The following is a 26,622-nucleotide window of genomic DNA, read 5'->3' on the forward strand; positions in this document are numbered from 1 at the left end:
GCACCTCTAGTGCACTTTACTCAAGACTTACCAGTATATCAAATGTGGCAATCATGGATAAACCAATCAACAGTAAAATTTATACAGAGAGCATATGTATTTTAGCAGTGGTAAATTGCTCAGAGTTCAAAACAGGCGCAGCCCGTCCTTTAGGGCGGAGGGGCCACGCCCCCACCACCTTTTGCCCCTCTTGAAGAGTCTGTTAGGCTGAACAAAGGTCAGCCTGACGGACACTCTTCATGTTCAGGTCAGGCAGCCAGGAGCAGACATGTGCGATTTGCGCAGACTCCTGGCTGCCTGAGCTGACCTTTGCTGGGCTGAGGAGGTCACAGCTCCTATGGGCGTGACCTCCTCGGCTCAGCAAAGGTGCCTCGAGGCCCTCCCCTGGGTGACGAAGAAAGCGTCACCCATTGACTTCGACCTGGGCGCTTCAGGTTTAAGCCCTGAAGCGCCCAGGGCGAGTGTCAATCAGTGACACTTCGTCACAGAGTGGGGTGGAGTCACCAGTCTCACTGACCCCATCCCATTTTGTGACGAGGCTATGACTGCTGCCTTCCCTCACTGGCTGACCTAAGGTCAGCCAATGAGGGAAGGCTGCAGTCCAAACCCTCCTGGGACCTGGAGGCTGAAGGTAAGTGTGTGTGTGTGATCTTTTTAAATGAATGTTTGGTGCATGCGTGCATGTTTGAATGTTATGAGTGTTAATGGATGTACGTGCCTGCGTGTGTGAAAGAATGAGTGTGTGTGTGTGATGTTTTAAAATGAATGTTTGGTGTGTGCGTGCATGTTTGAATGTTATGAGTGTTGTTAATGGATGTGCGTGCGTGCATGTCTGTGTGTGAAAGAATGAGTGCATGTGTGTGTGCTTCCCGCCCGCCCCCTTCTTCCTAAAGCTGCCGGCGGCCACTGGTTCAAAAGCCAACAAAAACAGGTCAGGAAAAATAGGAAGGAGGCAAAATGTTTGGGGATGACCCTGCAAAAAGGGCCAGAGATTAAAATGCCTCTATGAGAAGCTGGCCTGGTTTGTAGTGGGTACCAGAGGTACTTACACCTTATACCAGGTCCAGTGATCCACCTTAATGAAATGTAGGCATTGTCTAGCGGCTTAGGCTGTCTAGGGGTAGCTGTAGCAGAGCAGCCTAGGCTGAACTAGGAGACATGCAAAACTCTTGCAATACCAGTGAAGTCACACAGTACTGATACACAAGAAAGACAATACACAGTGTTACCAACAATAAAGGTACTTTATTTTAGTAACACAAGGCCAAAAATATCTTAGAGGCTATACTCACTCTGGAGGTAAGTATTATGCACAATATATACACTAGTAACCAATATCACGTAAGTAAACAGTCATAGAATAGTGCAAACAGTGAAAAACACAATAGGTTGTAATGGGCCTAGGGGCAACACAAACCATATACTAAAATAGTGGAATGCAAATGTCTGTTTCTCCCCTAGGCAAGTGTAGTGTGTAGAGGGGCGCTGGGATTGCAAGAAACACCAAAGGTAAGTAAAGTACCCCATCCCAGAGCCTAGGAAAACAGGAGCAAAGTACAGCAAGTTTCCTCAGAACACACTAGATGTCCTGGTAAAGGATTATGCAAAAAACAAGCAAGACTGCAAGACACCAGTGATGGATTTCTGGACCTGAAGACCTGTGGAGAGAGGAGACCAAGTCCAGAAGTAATTGAAGAGTCCCTGCTAACCCGGATGAAGGTGCAAAAGTCGATTCGCCAGTTGGATGAAGAAGTCAGAAATGCACCAGAGAAGACAGCTGCGGGTTCCTGCCTAGTGCAAGAGATGTCCCACGTCGAGTCATTGGATGCAGGCTGGTTTTCGTCATTGGATTCCGCCAACAAGCCTTGGCACCAATGTCGCGGTTGGCGGGAATAGGCGCTACCTGGGCCCAGGAGGGACCTGGGTGCCTCAACTCCAGCTGAGGGGGCTCCCAGCACTTTAGAGAGCCCTCAGAAGACCAGGCAGCACCTACAGGAGTCCCAGAACACAGGGACAGAGGAATTGCAGAATGCAGTTGTTGCAGCACTACACAAAGGATCCCACGCCTGCCGGAGAACAACTCGGGGAGCTGAGCGTCACAGGATAGAGTGCTGGGCACCTGGGCTACACTGTGCACGAAGGATTTCTAGAAGAAGTGCACAGAAGCCCAAGGAGCTGCAGAACACACAGTGGATAGGGGTACTCTCTGGCACGGGAAGGCAAGCACTTACCTCCACCAAATTTGGACAGCTGGACGTTTGGACAGTCAGGATCACTTTGGTCCACCACCTGTGTTCCAGGGATCACGCTTGTTGACAGGAGAGGAGGCCCAGAGTACCAGTTGTCATTGCAGAAAGGTGCCTGCTGAAGCAGGGAAGTGACTCCGTCCCTCCACTGGAGATTCCTTCGGTCCTTCTGGTGCAGAATGAAGACAGGCAGTCCTCCAAGCAAGCAGAACCTGGAAATTGTTGCAGTTGCTGGCTAGAGCTCAAGTTGCAGGGTCACATTAGCCTTCTTGCATACTTTGTTGCAGTTACAGCATTCCTGGAGCAGCCTGCGGTTGATCCAATGGTCAGAAGCTGAAGCTGAAGCAGAGGATGCAGAGGAGTCCTGGTGGAGTCTTGCAAACCAAATCTGAGGAAACACCCAGAGGAGAGACTCTAAATAGCCCTGAGAGGGGGGATTGGCTGCCTAACCAGGTATGTCAGGAGGGGTCTCTGACATCACCTGCTGGCACTGGCCACTCAGATGCTCCCAGAGGGTCCCCACACCTTGGAATCCAAGATGACTAACACCAGGGACACTCTGGAGGAGCTCTGAGCACCACCCATGGGCTGGTGATGGACAGGGGAGGGGTCACTCCCCTTTCCTTTGTCCAGTTTCGCACCAGAGCAGAAACTGGGGGTCCATGAAACGGTGTAGACTGGATTATGCAAGGAGGGCACTCTTTGTGCCCTTCAAAGCATTTCCAGAGGCTCTGGGAGGATACCCCTCCCATGCCTGTAACATCTATTTACAATGAGAGAGGGTGTAACTCTTAAAGGAAATGTATTGTTCTGCCTTCCTGGTATTGAGCTGCTCAATCCCCAGGAGGGTAGAAACCTGTCTGTGAGGTGGCAGCAGCTTGGGCTGCCTGGAAAACCTCAGAAGGCTGTAAGAGCAATGCTGGGGGTTCTCTAAGGAGCACCCAGAGTGCATGGAATCATACAACCAATGCTTTCAAAAGCATTGGGATCGGATTCCAACATGCTTGATACCAAACATGCCTATGTTTGGAGTTACCATTATGTTGCTAGACATAGGTATTGACCTATGTCCAATACACACGTAAAATGGTGTCCCTGTACTCACAATGTCTGGGAAAATGGGCTTGGAGTTCATGGGGACAGCTCTGCAACTGCAGGGGTGCCCTGAAAATAGGTACTTTGCGTCCTTTTCTCTTGGCCAGAAGGCCTGCCATAGGGGTGACTTGTAAGTGACGTGCTGCAGTGAAAAGTGGCAGTGAAAGGGTGCTTGCACCTTTTCACACAGGCTGCAATGGCAGTCCTTCAGAAACCTTTGCCTGGGCTCCCTATGGGTGGCAAAATATATGCTGCAGCTCTTAGGGATCTCCTGGAACCCCAATGCCCTGGATGCCTAGTTACCATATACTAGGGACATACAGTGTGGCACCAGTGTGCCAATTGTGGGATGAAATACAGAGTTTTGGGAGAGAGCGCATAATCACTGGGCTCCTGATTAGCAGGATCCCAGTGAACACAGTCAAACACACTGATATCAGGAAGAAAAAGGGGGTAACCATACCAAGAAAGAGGGTACTTTCCTACAAATGAGGAAAAATGTGGCCCAATGTAGAAAGTCTCATAGCCCCCTGCTAGGCAGAGCCGCACTCTTCAAGATGATCATACTCCCAAATTTCTGTATACACTCCAAAATAGATCCTACGAGGTACCAGACACAGTGTTGAAGGCAGTGGAGTCTTCTATAGGGACACTGATGTGGGCCGACGGGGCACTGGGGATAGCCCACTACACCCTGATGAGAGAGCACTGAGACAGGATTGCGCTTCCAAATCTACCATTATTGGGCAGCCCAGTAGCTGATAGCGAACAAATGGGCTTTTGCATCCAAAACGGAGCCAGCACTGAGACCTGACAGGAGGAGAATGGATGAGGGGAGCTACTCCTGCCCAGCTTGCCGAACCCTGACGGCCATGTTCGGGAAGCGACAATGAGGGTGATGGGTTTGGGATGAGCTTAATCCTAGAAAAAACTGTTTTGGAGTTCCATATTCTGGGCAAGATAAAGAGCGTTGAGGTCTGCGAACTACCATTTTTCCTTTAAGGAAGCGGTGAAGTTGATGGTTGCTTCATGATGGTAAACCTTCCGCTTCTTTCTAGTAGCTCAGCAAGTTTTAGTTTTGTAAAATGGTCCCTTATGTTTTAGTAGCTCAGCAGAAACAACTCTGGTCGTTAGCATCGAACACGGTATCCAGATAGGATGAGGATTGTTGTATTGTTCTTCTTCGGTCCCTTTACTTCCAATAACCCAGTAAATGACCCATACTCTTCCCCTGTAAAATCGGACTTCAACTTCCTATGTTTAGTTGACGATCAATGTTTAAACCATTGAACCTTTAGGTAGGCCCACAAAGATTCACCAACTACTTTGTTCTTTTTTTACTACACGTCTTTATTAGATTTTTCCAAAACATTACAGGTACATTTGATCCTGTGCCTATTAGTATACCCAGGTTATATGGCAGTATTATCGCGCTGTCTCTTTATAGAACAGATCTTCAGAGTTTTCCTGTCCTATTCACACAAACCACATTTTGGCCAGTCCTTTTGACTAGTATAAAACAAATATTAACAAGGTAATAAACAGTAAGAAGTACATGCTTACAACAGCCACATAACAGCTTTTAGTGAATCCCCGGTATTCAAACCAAAAATGCAAAGCCACTCATGTGTTTATTTAAGGTTTCAGTTATTCTAGTTGGTAACTTTAGACAGTAAGTACACACTATGCACATATACGAGAGGTCCCCTTCCAAATATCTTTTATGATTTGGGATTAGGTAGTGTGGGGTTCATGTCTGTCTCTGGATCACCTCCCTGCCTGTTTCAATGCTCATCTATTTCTCACTTGGCCCATTTCAATTCGTCTCTGTGCCTATCCGCCATCAATGGGGGCATTGGCAGATATCCATGACATGGATATGCATCGTTTTACTAGTACCATGGCCAAACATAAAAATCAAAGGATGTGTTTAGTCTTTTTTTTGTGGTAGGTCATGTGTTTAATGAGCAATGCACAAACAAGTTGAAGTATTATGTGTATCATTTTTTGCCGAATTATGGAATATTTCCATGTCCAGTGATATTGGGGTATCACTGGGCATCTAGAGACTGTATGATAAAAATAACCTCTAGATTTCATGCATCTGGGATACTTAGTCGAGGAGCCGGCATACATGTGGCTAATCCATTTTGGCCATTTTGGCCTCTGGTGCGTGTGGTGTAGATCAGTGGTTCCCAACCTTTTGACTTCTGTGGGCCCCCACTTTATCATTAATAGAACCCAGGGACCCCCACTGAATCATCATTAGAATCCGGGTACCCCCACTGAGTCATTACTGGAAGCATGGTACCTAATTTGTCATTATTTGTTAATATTTTTTAATTTTCTAAGCAGTCGCGGACCCCCTGAGAAGGCTTCGCGGACCACAGGTTGGGAACCACTGGTGTAGATAGTTGAATTGGGTAAATTGCAGTATTTCATTCTGCGACATTTGTTTCACAGATCTCAGACACTTCACCCATTTCGTTTTTGCCAGCTCACTTTCAACTATAGTCTCCCACCATTCTTTAAGCACTTTTGTTTAAGATTACTAACTATGTAATAATGCTTTGTATAGTTGAGTAATTGTGTGTCTTTTATGACTATGTGTCAATATTACCTTTGTTGTGCCAGGCATGTCATTGGTCGTACAGCACATTTGGGTCATCGATTTAGTCAGAGCAGAGTATAAAAGAAACTGGTCTAATTCTATGTGTGTTCATTAAACTACCAAAATACATCAGCTTACCATCTCCCACCAACCTTCCCCCCCTCCCAACCTCCAAGGCAACTTTGGTCCAGGTGTGAGTGTGATACATAATATTCAGATTTGGGGTATCTTGGCATTGCCCATATGGGCATCTCAGATGAGTACTGGGGCGTCCTGGGACTGGAAGGCACATATTTCGGCCAGCTTCATTTGACAGTAGCCAGCAGCAGATGATCTACTTTTTTGCTGACCTCTGCCCAGTAGCCTTTCCAAAGCATTATCCCCTCCCAGCTCCAGCAATACATCCTCTTTCTCCGAGCCAATTCCTGTGGTTAACCATCTCATTGTAGCTGAGCAGCAGCCTAGTATAATTCATAGTTTGGGCCCCCAGACCTCCCTCTATATGGAGTGCATATAATTTCAGTAATGCAGGCACCAAATGGTTAGGACAAGAAAATCCCAACATTCTAAATGTGAACTTTCCCGAATTATGATATAAAATACAACTTTAGTAATAATTTTAATTTACAATTCCATAGACATCAAATACAATATTCCTGCCTGCTTCCAGTTGAAAGTAATCACTTGATGAATGTAATAGGTTAACCAATGTTATCCCATGGGTGAGGTAGGCCTTACAGTAGTAAAAAACTAATTTGAGTTTTTCAGTACCAGGATATGTAAAACTTAAAAGTACATGTCCTACGTTTTAAATAAACTGCACCCTGCCCTCTGAGCTGTTCAGGGCCTACCCTAGGGGTGTCCTATATGTTTTTAAAAGGGAGGTTTGGGCCTCGGAAGAGGTTTATCATGCCATGTCCAAATGGCAGTTGAAAACTGCATGCACAGGCTGCGATGGCAGGCCTGATACAGCTTTAAAAGACTACTCAAGTGGATGGCACAATAAGTGCTGCAGGCCCACTTGTGACATTTAATTTACTGGCCCTCGGTACAGATAGTACCCGTTTACTAGAGACATATAAGTAAGTTAAATGTGCCAATGGGGTGTAAGCCAATTACCAGTGGTAAAGTCCTGAAAGCAAACAAAAACATGTTTAGAAAACATGGAAGTGAATGCAGAAAGTTTCAGGATTACCCTGCGGAAAGGGCCAAGTCCATCATGACCCACTTAAGCCAAAAGCCAGGGTAGACTAATCAGTACCTTAATGAGCTTCCCTGATTAGATGATTGAACATGTATGTAGGCCCTGCTAAGCAGGGATACTTGTCAGTTCTATACCTCTCTGAACTCAGCTGGATCCCTCTGTCTACACTGTCCTGAGCCACTGGACTGACCCATACGGAACCCTTCCCCTCACTTGTAGAATCCATCTGTGATGCACCTAATCTTAATTAGCGGTCAAATGCCCCCAAGTAGGCATACAGTACCACCATGGCCAGCAAGTTAATGTAGCCCATTCCTTGCCTTCGATCAGACTTCTGCCCCCAAACGAAGGCAAACTCTGCCCATAAGAACAACAACCAACAGAGACAGCAGTCAGTGTCAAGCGCCAGTTCCTAGGTCATCCAGTAATCTCTGACCTCTCAGGTTTCTAAGACTTGGGAGGGGTGGGGGGCAGTGGCCCGGTTGTTAGGCACCTTTCTTCTACTGCCCTTTCCACTAGTCCACGGGTGGTATTCTGAGGTTGTTCACTCAGCCCAGTATCTTTACTCTAAGGCTGAATAGGTGCCTGGACAACCAGAACTTACATGGGAAACCACCACTTCAAGCGTGACACACATTGTGTTGTGCAGGGATCTGCCTGGCACAAATCTCCAGCACTCTGTCCCTGTGACAGTGAAGGGATCATTTCCAGGTCAGAAGGGGCCTCACCAGGATCCACTGGTTCTCCCACTGTTGACTGTTTCCACTTCCTCCTTCTCCATCTAGGCCTCTTTACCCCCAGAAAACCCTACCCCCAGAAAATGGATGTTTTAGGGTACCCTGGTCAGCCCCCCCTCCCAGCTCTCCTGACACTGTGAAGCGCCCTTTGGATGGTCTCATGGTACAAACCAGGTCGTCTTGCTTGTCCCCAGGACAGAGCTCACTTCTGTGTGACTGTCCCGGTTACCATCCTGATCACTTCCCCAGCTGTTACACAATGCCATTGTCTACAGTAGCAATCACTAACCTTTTCAGTACTGAGAGCAACTTCCGATCAGTGAAGTTCATCATGAGCTGCGAAAGGAGGGCAACTTGTGCACTGCAAGCTAGACATCAACCGAAACAGGTAATACATAACAGCCATAGCAGCAATGGCCCTGATAACAAGATATTGTAAAACGTCTGATGATTTGTGATTTATCACTCAAATATCAGACTGAATATATTTTGGAAATTGAGCCATTTTTCTCCAAACATCAGCTTATGATTTCCTAAAATAAACACATTTTTTTGCCTTAAATACAAATTCTTATTTTTGGTATACATATATCAATAGAATCGTTCAGAAGCTTTTGATTTAGTAGGCTTGGCTGGGAAGAGGAGAGCACATTTTTGTCTTAAATACACGCTCTCAATTTTGGCATACATATGTTAATTCAACCAATCAAAAGCTTCTGATTTAGTAGGCTTGGCTGGACAGAGGAGAGCTACTTACAGGTAGCTGGAAAGCTACCAGTAGCTCACGAGCTACTCATTGAAGAAGCTTTGTTTAGAGTGATTTTCTACATAAGTTGTTTATGACTGTTTATGAACTGTTATGACAGGTTTGGAATTGGAATTACCAAATGTGTTCTAAGAGCTCAGGAACCTTGCACAGTGATTGCAGTTAGATATGCCAGCACATTGCCTAGAAGTGTGTGAACTACTGTTGTTAGCTCCCCTCACTGAAGAACGGTGGCTTTACGGTGCATCAGCATCTGCTGTTAACTCACTGTCAGCAAGGCGAGGGAATATGGTTACAATAATTAACACTGCGCTCACAAGATAGTTATGACAGGACAGTAAGAAGAGGTAAAATTTGGGTCAGCTGTCGCTCTCAAAGGCAGGCCTGGCTACTGTCATCCTCACATACCAAAGATCAAAGACAGAACCTTTGATGCCTACCCAAGACACACTGATTTCTTGATCCCAGGAACTCGTTGGATATGTGGACCAATTTGCGGTGGTTTCTCTTTGATGAGAAGAGGTTAGCATTTGATGACACTGGACAAGCCCATGTGCAGGTATAAGGAGCCCGCACAGCTAAGCAAGGCTGAGCCTAACCTTGCTATAGTCTTTTCTGGGAGTGTTTTTTCTATAAGGAGTACTAGGTTTTAAAATGTTAAGATTTGGATAGCCTGGATTAAGGCATAGTGATCAACGTCTCGCAAATGGGTTACTTTTACAAGAAGGCTGTCCACCATGTAAAAAGAAGAATGATGCTGAACGTTAATAGACTAGAAGATCCTGCACAAAGCATACTTCTGTTACCTGAGTCAGAACCTGTTTTCTTAATGCTGTTCCCAAGGGTTGGGAGAAATTAACTCCTGAAAGACTGCAGGGGGATAAAGGACCAAAGGCATCTTTGAAGAAGAACCATCTTTGATTGGAGCCTTTGCTGAAAAGTGGATTTGTGAAGGTTGTCCACCACTCTTGTCTGTGGATGGGTACCCTATACAGTGTTCCCTGTAGTAAGAACTTAAACATTTTCAGTTCCCAGGGAACCAACTCAAAGGGCCTGATTACAACTTTGGAGGAGGTGTTAATCCATCCCAAATGTGACGGATATACCACCAGCCGTATTACGAGTTCCATAGGATATAATGGACTCGTAATACGGCTGGTGGTATATCCGTCACTTTACCGTCACTTTTGGGACGGATTAACACCTCCTCCAAAGTTGTAATCAGGCCCAAAGTGTTTTGCATCAAAGTTCAAGACTTTTGTGTCAGAACAGAAACAAAGTATCTCATCAGTACCAGTAGCAATGTGGCTCTAAACTCCTTGCTTCCTGACAATTTGTTATTGTAAAAGTAGTGAATAATAGCTTTTTATTTACTATTGGTATAATTAAAGAAAATGGTGACCTCCACGTTGTGCAGCAGCCTGAAGCTATGACCCTGAGGGACCCAGGCCTGGGAGTCCACCAGGCCCGGGGAGGCTTCCCCGGCCAGTTCGGGTTCAGGGTCCTTGGGATGGGCGCTCCCTTCCTCCAGCCTGCCGTACCCTGAGGGGCTCAGGCCTGGGAGTCCACCCGGCTAAGCAAGGGTTTCCCTGTCTGTTTGGGTTCAGGGGCCCTGGCGGGCCTCTGGGTGGGAGCCCCTGTCCTTGGCTTCGCCCTCTGGCCCACCAAGTGGTAAGGAACCCAGGAAAGAGTCTGGGGAAGACTCCCATGCATGGCTGTGTTCAGAGAGATCCAACCAGGCCCCTGGCCCCTGCTGAGGCTGGCGCTCCCTTCATCCAGCCTGCTGTACCCCAAGGGGCCCAGGTCTGGGAGTCTGCCGGGCCCAGGGAGGCTTTCCCTTCCGGTTTGAACCAGGAGCCCCCACCGGGCCCTGGGGTGGGTACTCCATTCCTCCAGCCTGCCGTACTCTGAGGTGCCCAGGCCTGAGAGTCCACCGGACCAAGCAAGGCTTCCCCTGTCAGTTTGGGTTCAGAGGCCCCGGCTGGGCCCTGAAGCAGGTGCTCCTTTTCTCCAGCCTGCCGTACCCCGAGGGGTCTGGGTCTGGGCCTGGGAGTCCGCTCTGGCAGGCCTGCGGCGGGGGGCCGCGTCCTGGTCTTTGTCTTCTGGCCCCTCAAAGTCAGGGCTCCTGAGGAACATTTACGCCCTCGAGGCCTGGCCACCTGGTCGCTCCGATAACTCGGGTCATCTGGTTACGCTCCATGCGTTCCTATGGCACGTCCAGATGGCCAGACTGCCCCGGATGTATCAATGAGGGCTCATTTGCTTCCTCAGACACAGCCAGGGCGCCATGAGGTCGGGTGCATTCTCGCCGATGGTCCCCTCTCTCCCTCGGTGTGCACGTAGTACAAGGAAGGGGGGGTAGCCTTCCTCCGGATTACTAGAGACAGGCTACTCCGTACCCCTTTGGGGTCCAGTGTTTCCGGAACTGGGCACCGTAAGGGCCTGGGTCAACCCGCCCTGGGAGCCCGGGTGTGCGGCTGCCTTGAAGCCCTGTCCGATGGGTCTCTCCTACAAACCTGGCTTCCCACAGAGCAAACTGACGTCCCAGAGCCTGGTGTGGGTGATCCGTTCCTCCAGCCTACTGTACCATGGAGTGCCTTGGCGTACACTTGGCCAAGGGAGGCTTCCCCTGCTGGTTTGGGTTCAGGGACCCCAGCCAGGGCTGTTGCAGGTCCCAGGGTGGGAATGCCTTTGCCTATGCTTTGTCCTCTGGCCCGCCATGTGGCAAGGTACCTGGGACGGGGTCCAGGGAGGCCTCCCCTGTGCAGCAGTGTTCAGAGAGCCCCAGCTGGGCCCCAGGCCCCCACTGGGCCCCGGGACAGGCACTCCCTTTCTCCAGCCTACCATACCCTAACGGGCCCTGGCCTGGGAGTTCACCGGGCCGGTGGATGCTTCCCCTGCCTGATCAGGTTCAGGGCCCCCCACCATGGGGCGGGCGCTCCCTCCCCTCCTCCAGCCTGCCATACCCCGAGGGGCTCGGGCCTTGGAGTCCGCCACTCCCGGGAGGCTTCCCCTTCCAATTTGAGTTCACGGACCCACAGCTGGGCCCCGGGCCAGGGCTCTAGCAGGCCCCGGGCCAGGAGTCCCCTTCCTGGTCTTAGTCCTCTGGCCCCTTGAGGCCGGCGCTCCTGGGGAGCATTTACGCCTTCGTGGCTCAGCCATCTGGTCGCTCCGACAACTCAGGTCATCTGGTTGCCCTCCATGCATTCCTATGGCATGTCCAGATGGCCAGATTGCCCCGGATGTCCTGATGAGAGCTCATTTGCTTCCTCAAACCCAGCCAGGACTCCACGAGGTCAGGTGCATTCTCGCCGATGGTCGCCTCCGACCCTCGGTGTGCACGGGATACAGGAAAGGGGGGTAGCCTTCCTCTGGATTACTAGGGACAGGCTACTCCGGACCCCCTGGGGGTCCAGTGGTTCAGGGACTGGACACTGCAAGGGCCTGGGCTGACCCCACCTGCCCTGGGGGGCCCGGGTGTGCGGCTGCCTTGCAGCCCTGTCCAATGGGTCTCTCCTCCAAACCTGGCTTCCCACAGAGCAAACTGACGTCCCAGAGACTGGGTGGATGCTCCCTTCCTCCAGCCTGCCGTACCCTGGAGGGCCTTGGCGTACTCTGGGCCAAGGGAGGCTTCCCCTGCTCGTTTGGGTTCAGGGGCCCCGGCCAGGGCTGTGGCAGGCTGTAGGGTGGGAACCCCTTGCCTGGGCTTTGTCCTCCGGCCCTCCATGTGGCAAGGCACCTGAGACGCGGTCCTGGGAGGCCTCCCCTGCGTGGCATTGTTGCGAGAGCCCCTGCACTCCCTTCCTCCAGCCTGCCATACCCCGAGGGGACAGGGCCTGGGAGTCCACCGGGCCCAAGGAGGCTTCCCCTTCCCATTCCAGTTCAGGGGCCCCGGGACAGGAGCCCCCTTCCTGGTCTTTGTCCTCTGGCCCCCCGAGGCCAGGGCTCCTGGGTAGTCTTCATGCCTTTGTGGCCTGGCCATCTGGTCACTCCAACAACTCAGGTCTTCTGGTTGCACTCTGTACGTTCCTATGGCACATCCACATGGCCAGACTGCCCCAAATGTCCCGATGAGGGCTCATTTGTTTCCTCTAACCCAACCAGGGCTCCATGACGTCAGGTGCGTTCTCCCGACGGTCCCCTCTGTCACTTGGTGTGCACAGAGTACAAGAAAGGGAGGGTAGCCTTCCTCTGGATTACTAGGGACAGGCTATTTTGGACCCCCTTAGTGTCCAGTGGTTCCGGAACTGGGCACCGCAAGGGCCTGGGCCGACCCACCCTGGGGGACCGGGTGTGCGGCCGCCTAGCAGCCCTGTCCGATGGGTCTCTACACCAAACTTGGCTTTTGAAGGAGCAAACTGACGTCCCAGAGCCTAGGGTGGGTGCTCCCTTCCTCCAGCCTGCCGTACCCTGGTGGGCCTTGGTGTACACTGGGCCAAGGGAGGCTTCCCCCACTGGTTTGAGGTTCAGGGGCCCCGGCCGGGCCCTGGGCACTAGGCCAGTGGCAGGACCCAGGGTGGCAACCCCTTGCCTGGGCTGTGTCCTCTGCCCTGCTGGGTGGCAAATAGCCTGAGACGGGGTCCCGAAGGCCCTGGGAGGGGTTTTCTGGTGTGTAAAGAGGCCTCAGGGCCTTGGGTTGGAGGTCGGTTTGGCCTACTTGGAGCCCCATGCCTGAGACCCAGCTGGGGCTTTGAGAACCCAAGCTGCAGAGTCCCCTGCAGGGGCGATTGCAGTCTCCTTATTTTAAGGCAAAATGGAAGCAGGTGACTGTCCTCTGAGCCCAGCCATCTGGCAACTCTGAGACCCCAGGGCATCTGATTGTGCTCTGTGCATTCCTATGGTGCGTCCAGATTGCCAGGCTGAACTGGGAAGGCTTACCCTGCCAGGTCATGCTCAGGGGCCACATCCTGGCCAGGGGTCGGGGTGGGAAACCCTATTCTGGGCTTCGTCCTCCAGCCCACTGTGTGGCAAGGCGCCGGGGACTAGGTCCCGTAGGGCCCAGGGAGGCCTCACCTGCATGGCTGAGTTAATGAGCCCTGACCAGGCCCTACCAGGCCCTGGGGTGGGCACTCCTTTCCTCCAACCAGCCACACCATGAAGAGACTGGGAGTCCACTGTGCTGGGGGGAGGCTTTCCCTGCCAGTTCAGGTTCAGGGGCCCCAGGGTGGGAGCCCCATCCTGGGCTTCGTCCTCCGGCCCGCCAGGTGGGAAAGTGACCGGGATGGGGTCCCGCAAGCTTTGGGAGGGCTTCGCCAGCATGTAAAGAGGCCTTGGACCCTGGGTCGGACTTCCGTCGAGGCCCACTGTGGAGCGCCATGCCTGAGGGCCAGCGGGGGCTCTGGGAACCCAGGCCATAGAGTCTCCGTCCCCTGTAGGGGAGAGCACAGGCTCCTTATGTTAAGGCACAGTGTGACCAGATGGCCGTTCTCTAAGCCTGGCCATCTGGTCATGCTTCATGCATTCCTATGGCACCTCCCGTTGGCCGGAGTGCCCCGGGGTGAGAGCCCCCGTCCCGGTCTTTGTCTTCCGGCCCCCGAGGCCTGGGCTCCTGGGGAGCCTTACGACTTCATGGCTGCTCTGACAATTCAGGTCATCTGGTCTCACTCCATGCGTTTCTGTGGCACGTCCAGATGGCCAGGGTGCCCCGGAAGTCCCAATGAGGGCTCATATGCTTCCTCAAGCCCAGCCAGGGCTCCAGGAGATCGGGTGCTTTCTCGCTGGTGGTCCCCTCCATCCCTTGGTGCGCACAGAGTACAAGAAAGGGGGGCAGCCTTCCTCTGGATTACTAGGGACACGGTATGCCAGACCCCCTTGTGGTCCTCAACTGGGCGCTGACAGGGCCCCAGCCCGCCAGGGGCCTGGGTGTGCAGCCACCTTGCAGCCCTGTCTGATGAGTCTCTCCTCCGAGCCTGGCTTCCCAGAGCACAAACTGACACCCCATGCAATGTGGCCCCCATCCCTACCCACTTGGGAACAGGATTCAGCCAGCATTGTACTCTGATCGATTGGGCACATTTGGTCTGTTTGGGGATGGTCTGCTTGGCCAGCCTCAGCTGTTGTTTCAAGCAAAGAGCTTCCACCCCACCAGGGACCATCTGACTCGAGGGCCTGCTGTTAACAGAGGCCCTTTCCTTACCCGGCAGAGCGAAAACCAAGCATCCTAGCAGCTTGTGCCCCTCCAGCGGTCTGACCAGAGTGGAAGGGGGTGGACGATGCCAGGTCCTGCAAGTGTGCTATCATCATCCTCCACCACCCAGCATATTTCCGTAGCAACTCGGAATGACCATTCCATGGAGTTTCTCTGCTGGCCCAAACCTGCAGGCACCCCTGTCTCATGATCAGGCTGTGTCTTGGCCTGGCTGTCTCTTTCCTGAGGAGATGGCTGGTGTCCGCCAGTACCTGTGTGACTGCCCTGTCCTTCCTAGCAAGCCCCAGGCAGGGGCTTCTCCGCAGCAGGCTTCCCCCTGTGGGGTGATGATTGGTCCAAGACAGGCATGCGGCTCCCCCCCCATCCAGCAGGTGCGGCTACCTGGTTGATCCTGCATGTGGCATATGCTCATCTCAAAGATTGAGCCATGTTCGTGTAAGTACACACGGCTGGTACAGTGAAACTGCGAATAGCTCATTAAATCAGTTATGGTTTCTTTGATCGCTCCACCTTTTACTTGGATAACTGTGGTAATCCTAGAGCTAATACATGCGATGAACACTGACCTCGTAGTTGGATCTTGGGATCTAGCTGGCGGTCTGCAGTGAGGTGAGCTACCGCCTGTCCCAGCCCCTGCCTCTCGGTGCCCCCTTGATACTCTTGACTGAGTGTCCTGGGGGTCCGAAGCCTTTACTTTTAAAAAAGTTAGTGTTTTCAAAGCAGGCCGGTCGCCTGAATACTTCAGCTAGGAATAATGGAATAGGACTCCGGTTCTGTTTTGTTGGTTTACGGGCTTGGGACCACGGAGGAACAGCTGGGGGCATTCGTATTGTGCCTCCAGAGGTGAAATTCTTGGCCCACGTCACTTGACCCACCAAGTAGCTTCTGGGAAACCAAGGTCTTTGGGTTCGGGGGAGGAGTGGGGGGAAAGTATGGTTGCAAAGCTGAAACTTAAAGGAATTGACGGAAGGGCATTACCAGAATGTGGCTTAATTTGACTCAACATGGGAAACCTCACCTGGTCCGGGCACAGAAAGCATTGACAGATTGTTAGCTCTTTCTTGAATCTGTGGTTGGTGGTGCATGGCCGTTCTTAGTTTGTGGAGCGATTTGACTGGATAATTCTGATAATGAGTGTGACTCCTCCATGCTAACTAGTTATGCGACCCCCAGCAGTCGGCGTCCAACTTCATAGAAGGACAAGTGGTGTTCAGCCACACAAGATCGAGCAGTAACAGGTTTGTGATGCCCTTGGATGTCCGGGGCTGCACGTGTGCTATATTGAATGGATCAGCATGTGTCTACCCTTCGCTGACAGATGCAGGTAACCCACTGAACCCAGTTCGTGATAGGGATTGGGGATTGCAGTTATTTGCCATGAACGAGGAATTCCCAGTAAGTGCGGGTCATAAGTTTGCATTGATCAAGTCCCTGCCCTTTGCACACACTACCCGTCGCTACTACCGATTGCATGGTTTAGTGAGGTCCTTGGATTGGCCCTGCTGGTGTTGGCAACGGCCCTGGTAGAGCACCGAGAAGATGATCTAACTTGACTATCTAGAGGAAGTAAAAGTTGTAACAAGGTTTCTGTAGGTGAACCCGCGGAAGGATCATTAACGGCGGAGTGGCCCAAGAGATGGACGGCGCCAGCCTGAAGCCCTTGGCCCCCTCCAAGAATGGAACACCCTTAGGCAGAGGGCCTGGCCCTGCCCTCCTGCTTCCTGGCTAACAGAGCGGTTTGTGGCCACTGGGGTGCTTGGAAGAGGCGTGGGGTAGGCTCCTCTGCCTGGGAGGACTTGACACTCTTATACCGGGAGTGGGAAGACAGAAAGCCCTTCCTGAGATGGAACCCACGCTCACCCAGCATGACCCGGGGAGGGAAAACAAATTGAAGTGCCTCCCCGGGCTGGGACCATCCCCCTGAAAGCCCTGCAGTCTGGACTCTCTCACGCCTCATTCCTGGCCTGCCGAGCTTTGGGTGACTGAAGAGTAGCCCTTCTCTGGTACAGGGTGGCGTGGATGAGGAGGAGCTGGAGCTGTGAGGGAACCCTATCTCCCTTCAGTGAGGGTGTGCTGGAGGGGGCTCTTCCCTTCTGGCACCTCTGACCAGGGCAGTGGGGGTGGGCTATCCCCCAGCCCACTGGCACGGCTCGGGGCTGCCGCCTTAAGCCGGTGACTCTCGACACGCAGGGGTCGAGATCTGGTGGCGGATAGCTGGTGTGCAGATGGAGTGACCGTCCCTTGTTGCTAGGTACCTGGCTTGCCCTGGTCCCGTGTGGCTGGGGTAAGGGTTTGAAGACTCGTGTGATCCCTCCTAGTCCTTTGGGAGGGGCCGCTGGTGGTGGGGCTGCCTGGCCCCTGTGCTGCTCTGGGAGCCTCACCCTTCCCGTAGGGAGGCTCACAGGCAGAGCGCCTGGTGATGTTCTTTGAATTGTGGAGATTGACTCCCAGAGGGGAAGCCTGACGGGGTGCCCGGCCGTCTTGTGTGGTTGGCGAATGGGTGGTGCTGCCTTCCTCCGCCCCTCTGCAGCACACGCAGGACACTGATCATAGACACTTCGAACGCACCCTGCGGCCCCAGATTATTCCCGGGGCTATGCCTGTCTGAGGGTTTCTGGATTGTTGTGGCTTTCCCAAGGCACGGCTAGGGCTGTTGCAGCGTAGCTCTGCTCACTTTGTCCCCCCTCCAAGGTCAGACCCCCCTGATTGACTGCAGCAGGATCCCACCCTTGGTCCTGTCATGGAGGTATGCTGCCGGTGCGCCTAGCCTTGCCACCCCTCCTTGTCAGAGTGTGGGCAGGGGACCGGTCTGCCCTGGGTACGTCCTGGGGTGACTGGCTGCATGTGGTTGTCCGTGGTGCTCCACGGCTGCCTATGCAAACAGCCTTGGGTGCACACCTCTGTGTCTGGTTCCCTGGGTGGGCTGGGCCAACTGCTGGCCTCTGGCTTCAATCCAGGAAAAAGGGTGTGCTGCCATGTCCCCCTGTTCCCTTCAGCCCATGGGATGGTGGTCCTGGTTTCCCTAACTGGTTTGGCATCTGACTATGACCTCAGGTCAGGCATGGCAACCTGCTGAATGTGAGCAGATGTGGGGCTGCCTCCATCGCCTTTACTGTACAGCATGTTCGTTGGGCACCCCGCACTAAATCATTTGTAAAGGACCTTGACCTGATTCCGGTTCAGGGTTTCCTAAGTAGCAGAGCAGCTACCTTGCTGCGATCTATTGAAAGTAACCCTGAGCCATGCTTTTGTCTCCGTGTCTGGGTGCCTGTGTCCCCCCACCACCACACCTAGGGAGGTGGTGGTCCCTCTGCCACCAGGCTGGTGGGCAGGGAGGGGGCTGCAGGCCGGTGGGAGGCTGCCACCTCCACGTGCCACCTGGCACTGGGGCCTCCCCTTCCTGCTGTGTGCCACCGGGTGCAGGAATGGGGGCCACAATCCCTTGCAAGCCAGCAGGGCGACCAGATGGTCAGGATGGGAATCCCTGGTCCGCACAAGTCACCGGGAGGCAAGCTGCCCTGGGAAGGAGCCTTTCAGAGTGCACGGCCGCCCTTGTCTTTGCAGTGGTGACTGCCATGGTGCCTGGGTCATTCTGGCCGCTGGGTCATCCCAAGCCATCTGGTCACAAGTCGTCCTGGGCCATCTGGTCGCTGGGCTAGCTGACCAGACGGCCGGCGGGGCAGGCCTCGCAGCTAACTCAGACTTTTGTCTCCACCCAGGGTTCTGTAATATTCGAGGAAAATGGACAGGCCAGTGGGGAGAGGGTGCAGGCAGTCTGGGCTCAAGCCTCCTGGTTTCCCAGTGCCCGGGCTCCAGGAAGGTGGAGGCACTCGCCCAAAGGCAGCACTCTGAGCCCATGCAGGCAGTCACTAAACAGGGCAAGATGGCTGCAGACTGTAGAGGACTCTTGTGCTCCCCCACCCGGTTTGGGCTTAGAGCAGTGTCTAGCCCTGCATGAAGGCCTCTGGCCCATTTCCAGCACCTGTTTTAGTGATATTTTTCATCATTTTGAGTTTTTCAGGGTTCAAGGGAGCAAATTCACTCCTTCTAACGAGGGCTATGGGGCTTCAAGCCGGGTAAGATTCAAGGTTTTTCCCTTGGATGACAGTGAACAAAAAAACATGCCACATGGTCCAGAAAAGGTATACAAACCCCTTCCCAATGTCAGTTCTGAGCCTTCAATGCCACTCCAGCCTCCCAGCACCTGGTTTAGTGATATTTTCGTCATTTTGAGTTTTTCTGGTTCAAGGGGGCAAAGTCACTCCTTCTACCCTGGACTATGGAGCTCCAAGTCGGATAAGATTTCAGGGTTTTCCCTTAGATGGAAGTGAACTAAAAAACACACCACATGGTCCAAATGGTATGCAAATTCCTTCCCAATATCCGTTCTGAGCCTTCAGTGCCTTTCCAGCCTCCCAGCACCAGTTTTAGTGATATTTTCGTCCTTTTTAGTTTTTCTTGATCAAGGGGGCAAAGTCACTTCTTCTACCCAGGGCTATAGAGCTCCAAGTTGGGTAAGATTTCAGGTTTTTTCCCTCAGATGGAAGTGAACAAAAAAAAAAACATTCCACATGCTCCAAAAGGTATACAAACTCCTTCCCAATGTCAGTTCTGAGCCTTCAGTGCCTCTGGCCCCTTTCTAGGCTCCCAGCACCTGTTTTAGCGATATTTTGGTCATTTTGAGTTTTTCTGGTTCAAAGGGGCAAAGTCACTTCTTCTACCCCGGGCTATAAAGCTCCAAGTCGAGTAAGATTCCAGGTTTTTCTCTTTGATGAAAGTGAACAAAACAAACACACCACATGGTCCAGAAAAGGTATATAAACCCCTTCCCAAAGTCAGTTCTGAGCCTTCAGTGCCTCTCCAGCCTCCTAGAACCTGGTTTAATGATATTTTCGTCATTTTTAGTTTTTCTGGTTCAAGGGGACGCAAAGTCACCCCTTCTACTCAGGGCTATGGAGCTCCAAGTCGGGTAAGATTTTAGATGTTTCCCTTAGATGGAAGTGAACAAAAAACACACCTTGTGGTCCAAAAGGTATGCAAACTTCTTCCCAGTGTCAGTTCTGGGCAGTCAGTGCCTCTCCTGCCTCCCAGCACCTGTTTTAGTGATATGTTTCATCATTTTGAGTTTTTCTGGTTCAAGGGGGCAAAGTCACTCATTCTAACCAGGGCTGTGGGGCTTCAAGTCGGGTAAGATTCCAGGGTTTTCCTTTGGATGAAAGTGAACAAAAGAAACACGCCACATGGTCCAGAAAAGGTATACCAACCCCTTCCCAATGTCAGTTCTGAGCCTTCAGTGTCTCTCCAGCCTCCCGGCACCTGGTTTAGTGTTATTTTCGTCACTTTGAGTTTTTCTGGTTCAAGTGGGCAAAGTCACTCCTTCTACACAGGGTTATGGAGCTCTGAGTATGGTAAGATTTCCCACACACTTCAAGTAGTCCAAAATGTACACAAACTCCTTCCTAGTGTCAGTTCTGAGTCTTCAGTGCCTCTGGCTGGATCTGCCCTGGCTGGGTCTGGAAGCTATGACTGGGTCTGGCTGGGTGGGGAAGCTATGATCGGGCACTGGTTGAGAGGTCCGGCTGCCCGTGGGTGGAAGCCCCACTCCAGTCTGCCAATTTGCAAATGTAAATCAACCATTTACGAGTGCTTCTAGGTAAGTAAACCTTGTGGGATCCACACAAAACACACTACATATTATTCCCTTCCTGATTAGTTTCCAAAAAGATGTGACGGCAAAGTGTTTGCTATGGAGAGAGTATGCATGGACTGTAAAAAGCAAAGATAAACACCAAAACATTATTGCACACCCACCCACTAGTCCATCTCAGGCATACTGGTTGGATTTGGCATAAGGGTAAGTAAATGGTTAAAAAAACAAAACTTTATTCACCAATGACTTTATGAAATAGAATCCCTAAATATCATTGATAAATAAACTTTTACAAGTGCTTTTAGGTTAAGCAAATCTTGTGGGAGCCACGTAAAACACACCACATATTATTCCCTGCTCTGATGACGTGGATGCGTCGATGTCATCAGATTGCCAAGGAGGGGGGTCAGGGGTAGCGGCGGAAGGTATTCCGTTGCCATCCCCGGTGGGAGCCTGCGGGTGGGTGGCCCACGGGGAGCACCAGAGCTTTCCGCGTGGGTCAGTCCCAGGACGTAATGGTTGCGACCTTGGCACAGCAGCGCTGCAGCTGAGGACATAACCATTACGCCCTGGGCACCGTAGGGGTTAATAAAATGCAATGCTCATTCCCTCAGCATATGTCCTAGTTAGAGCCCAAAGACAGACACTTTTTTTTTCTTTCTTTTATTCGATTTCGGGTGCATGTTTTGATTCTCGACTATTTTATTAGCTTGAATCAACACTTATTCTCTTTGCTTTCAGGAAATTATTTATATTTCCTTTACAGAGCGAATTTAACATTCAGTTACTAGGTAAAAACATTTCTTCGTGTTGCCAGTGCTACGGATAACCTTGAATAAAGGAATGGGTATAAAACAGAAAAGCCAACACATTTCTAACTTTTAAAATAGTAAGAGAAGCATTGTTTACTTGTACAGGACTCCTGCTTTGAAAGGGAAATAGAGTCAGAGACGCCAAGAGTACAGTGCCAGCTGCGCAACGGCAGGAACCTAGAAAAGTTAGTTATGTATTTGAACGTTTACTTAACAACTATCTAACCACATGCTTTCCCTGAATTAAGTGTGAGGTATGTGTTAGTTGTATATCATCAAATTAACAGAGTGCATGTTTTTATGCATTTCATTGTGTTAATTTTGGTAGAAATGATTTGCTGTATCACCGCTCTCAATGGACTTCTTTTTTCGGGGCTATTTCTGGCTTTTGAGAGGGGCATCCTATTTCTTACTTTATGTAAGACTACCACTTTCAAGGTATATAAAGGCGAACATTTGTTAAATGGTTTCTCTCGCTGAGAACAGATGGAGATGTGAACTGTGTGTACAAATATCACTGACTCCAGATTCCGCCACAATCACTCCCTTCTATCACTCAATCATAGGTTAAACATACTGTAACTTATACATTGTATAGATCTAGACATGTTCATTTTGTTTGGTGTTACTTGGGGCCAATGACTTCCTCCAGCTTTCATAAAAAAACAGTCTATGGCCACGGCTTGAAAGAAATGTATTTCAGCTGGACGTGCCGACCCTATTGTAATAATCATTTGATCAAAGCCAACATAGCAAAAATGGGTTATATTGTCAGCACTTCTGAGCACTCCGAATGTATTAGAAAGCCTGTATGAATCCAATAGAGGAAGAGAAGAAATTAATGGATGTTACCTCTGAATGCAATATGGAAGTCGTACATTCTATAAGTGCGATTTCTCACAGTTCACTAATTGATTACAGTTATGACTGCAGCAAAAAGGCCATGTCCAAAATCCCAAATATAAAATTCCATATCAAAATCACTAAGAAAACTGAAAAACATCACATTTGAAGTCTTTCGTGTACAATATTTCACGATTTTGCCCTTATTGCGTATCACTATGCAAATAGGCAGCTTAGACACAGGAGAAACACAGTAAATGCAAGCGGCTGTTGCTTGAATAAGTATGCGCTGCATGTTCCTTTGTTTCTTTTGTGAAACATATTCAGAGATTTCAAGGACCTGCTAGAAGAAGCACTGTACTGATTTTTTTTAAACGCAGCGAGAGTACAACCTAGTGGAATGTATTGTTACTTATTAAGTTACTTGTTCAGACCCGGCAGGCCACTTTCACGTTCCACATGGTCCCTCTGCTAGGTCTTATATATTATAATAATCATAGAGGGAATGGGGAAAAGGGCTTTACTAAAGTATATTTTTTATTCTGCCTTAATATTGACATAATACTAACAGATGTACTGCACTTTCTGTGAAACGATCTGCTCTCTTATTGAAACTATTTGTTCTAATTTCCTTGTTTTCTTTAACTAGATGTCATCAGAAGGAATAGATGGTTGTAGAATGATACCACCCTCACAACGGACTCGAAGCAGTAGTGCAGAGATAAAAGTCCCACATACGCGAATGGATGATGAAGCTGCAATCCAGGTGGTCATTCATGTCATTCCATGCATTTCTCAACATAATCATTGTTATTTATTTTGTGTGTCCTTCTTTTCTGTGATATTCATCTTACTTTACTTTGCAGTGTCTTGGATTTATATTTGAATCTTTTAGGGAAATAACAGGCTGCCAATACCCTTTTTATTTTTTTTGACTAGACAAAACCAGACTTCACCAATATTCATTCCCTAAATGGAAATGAAACTGTAAAATCCATTAAAGCAACACGTTTTAGCAGGGCTCAGGAAAACGTATCCTTTCACTAACAATCCTCTAAACTTCCTCCAATTCCTAGGGGTGATAAGAGCACTGGCCAACACCATGCATATTGTTGTTAGTGGCAAGATGTCTTTGCTATAGGGCATCATAGTAGTATTACCCACGCACTTGGGGATTTTGCCATCAGTTGGTATTTCCGTACATTGTGTGAGTAAGTACAATTGTAGTATGAACAGGAGGTCACAGGACTAGTAGTATGGCGATGGACTTTCCACCAACATTGTTGGTGTCATCAAGTTCCTTCTCCTCACTGCTTTGTTTTGTATGTCCTGTGGTTTGGTATTGGAGGGATCATGTACCCACGGGTTTAAGCATCACAGGTAGTTTAAAGATGCAGTGGTACCCAGTGAATGGGTGATAAAAAACCGAATGTACCCTTCTAATCCCCTGTAAATCAGGCTCTACATTGGACTACACTGCCCTTTGCATTTGTTTGGGTACAGCCATTGGGAAATGATGGGGTCTCATATAGAATGATACCAGGTTCCAGGAAAGACAGCTGTTTCTTAGATGTTGTTTCTATGAGGTCATTGCATTTCTTCTTCTTCTAAGTAATACGTCCGAGGCTCCAGAAAAACAGCTGTTTATGACATGGTTTTTGTTGTATTAAGGAATTTTAACCTTATTCATTCTGTTGTATTAAGGAATCTTAATCTCATTCATTCTTCTTCCAGGGCTGGCTGTGAGGCTCGGATAGTTTAATCTATTTTTCACTGGAAAAAGGAGAGCATCTGACTCAAACATTAATAAGTTGCTTAGGGTCTGTTGGGACCACTAGTACATGCTCGACCTCTACCTATTCTATATTATAGATGCAAACGGAACATCGCTACATGAGCACTAACATGAGTGTATGTGTGGGACAGAAACATATCAGGTGGATCACTGTGGACTGTAATGAGCAAGAACTGAGGCCCTCATTACGAGTGTGGCGGTCGGACCACGGCCAAAGTGGTGGTCCGATCTCCACATTACAACCGTGGCAAAAGCGCCATGGTTGGACCGCAGGCCCTTCCCTTTTAGACCGGACGATGGCCTGGCGGTGTTGGTGGTCTTAATCCGCCAGGGCAACACTACTAGCAACGGTGCCCTGGGGATTACGACCTTCGTGACTGCCGGATTTTGCATGGTGGTTCCATGCAAAAGCTGGTGGAGACGGGGTGCCGGGGGCCCTATGGGGGCCCCTGCACTGCCCATGCACTTGGCATGAGCAGTGCAGGGGCCCCTATGGACAGCCCGTCACAGTTTTTAAATGCCTGAATTACAGGCAGTGAAAAAAGCAACTGGTGCTGTCGCACCTGACCCACCGCATCATTGCCACCTGCTCGTCAATGTTGCGGAGAGTTTCCCGCTTGCCTAGCGGGAAACTCATAATAGGTCCAGCGGGCAGAAAACCGGAGTGGCGGTCTTCCAGCCCAAAGAGTTTGGCGGCTCATAATGAGGCCCTGACTGTCAGAAATCACAATCGTCAATCACTACTGAAACTCTGCATTTCCAAATTTCACCTTATTCTGAAAGACATAGGGCCTGGGACCGTTGGGACAGAGTAACCCATCTGTCGAGTTCTAAATCGGGCCCTTAATCTGAGGCATATCAAAATAACAAAACACACACAAGGGTGATGGAATTAGATGTCTTCCATCTTGCTTTACTATTTCTTAAAGGACTATTAGCCAGATGTACGTATCTTTAGGTTTGCAATTTCCTAATAGTGAATTTTGGCAATTCAATTATTTTCTTTAAATGGTTTGAATATGGGGGAAGAATTACACGTTTTTTTATGAGGTTTATTTTTGGGGTTTTTAGGCAAGTATATGAATAAAGAGAGTACAGGTTTATAGATATTTCACAGAGGCATAGTTAATAGGTGTATTTTGGGTTGTTTTCCTTTTCTAGACATTCTGTGTCTTAGTGGGAATATTCAATTAATGGTCAGGATTTTTTTTATATCTAATCAGGAAATTGGTTTATAAATCACAGTGACTTTGATCATATGTATGTTCATATTTATTAGGCATGGGGTTGTGCAATATAGAAATAATTTGATACTCAGAGGTATACAATAGAATAGATATTATGGTGGTTATTATGACCTTGGCGATCCGGTTACATTTTTTGCATTGATTAATTGGTACAAACTTGCACTGCACTGGCATCATCTCATGCAGAGTAACCCATGATTTCTAGCATGTTTGCTTTATTACCTACTTGTAATGGAAGATTGAAGGAGTTGGCGAGCGCTAAAGGTGTCTGCTTCCTTTTTGAGTGGCTTGTCCCTACACTGGATCTCGTCTTCAGCTCTTTTCTCCTTTGTAGGTCTAGGTCTCATCTAAACACAGACTTACCCGTTTGTAGGCAGTCCTACTGTTTTCAATAGATAAGTGGACTTAAATCAGCCCTTTGCTCATGAATGGATAGCTTTGTTGTCTATTTCACTTATCTGATCCTGATTTTAGTGCGTGCCTCTCTATCTTTGTCTTGCCGAGGAGCATTTGAGTCTGGCAACTTTGAATCAAATTAGGTATCCTTCCACCACTACCATTGGACCTAAGTTGCATTTCACAGAAGGGACTATTTTTCCTATCTCTCTTTCTCCCTGTTTTCACCTCCTCAGTCATCCCTTTCTTGCCCCCCTTCACCACCCACCTGGTATTCTCTTGCCCTCTCAGCCTCGTGTTTACTTGATTTACTTTTCTTTTCCATTCACCTCGCTTTTGCCAGGCAGCCATCTTAAAATCTTTTTTTTGTTTTGACCGTTCCAGGGTGGGTGTGTCTGCATGCATGGTAGGCATCTAGGAATGTTTTTGATTTCTTTTAACAAGTTCCATACAAAGATGGCCGCTGCAGATGCACACTTCTATGGTGGCCGTCTTTTAATGCAATGTACTAAAATAAATGAAAACGCATTTAAAGATAGCGCCTGAAAACGCACGTGTCCACAGTGGCCATCTTTGAAATGCATTTGTTAAAACATTATGAAAGTTCATCAAAGAAAGCTGCTGGGGGTGGGCAGGCATTCATGCTATACGTCTCCCATGTATTTTGTTATGTTTTAGAAACCCGTACTAAGATGGCCACCCCTTATTCATAGGCAACTGTGGCAACTATCTACGACAAACATGTATTTGCAACGGCAATACGTCTCTCCTTTGGGACCTCTTGGCTATGCCAGTGGTTCTAGCCATGCTGTACAGTATCTGCAGCATTGTACAGTATGACTACATAAAAAGCCTATGACACAGAGGGGCATGAGAGTTCAAAATCATGGAAGGCTGGGAAAGCCAGATGGGGTGAAGCAATACAGGTGTGGGTGAGGGAAAGAACATAGAGCAGTGGTTCCCAACCTTTTGATTTCTGTGGACCCCACTTTAACATTAATGGAACCCAGGGACCCCCACTGAATCATCATGGGAATCCGGGGACCCCTGCCTGAGTCATTACTGGAAGCTG

At 49.7% G+C, this 26,622-nt stretch overlaps 1 protein-coding gene across 3 annotated transcripts in view; it reads left to right on the top strand.

The window, feature by feature from the left end:
• Window positions 1-26,622, top strand: part of STK33 (serine/threonine kinase 33) — a 788,409-nt gene that overhangs the window by 152,579 nt on the left and 609,208 nt on the right. For all 3 annotated transcript variants that reach the window (XM_069223669.1, XM_069223668.1, XM_069223670.1), the window contains one exon: window positions 22,762-22,878. In XM_069223669.1, coding sequence (XP_069079770.1) covers window positions 22,762-22,878 — 117 coding nt within the window. The remainder of the gene's footprint in view (window positions 1-22,761; window positions 22,879-26,622) is intronic.

Source organism: Pleurodeles waltl, chromosome 3_1, assembly GCF_031143425.1.
Source record: "Pleurodeles waltl isolate 20211129_DDA chromosome 3_1, aPleWal1.hap1.20221129, whole genome shotgun sequence".
In the NCBI taxonomy this organism is placed as follows: Eukaryota; Metazoa; Chordata; class Amphibia; order Caudata; family Salamandridae; genus Pleurodeles; species Pleurodeles waltl.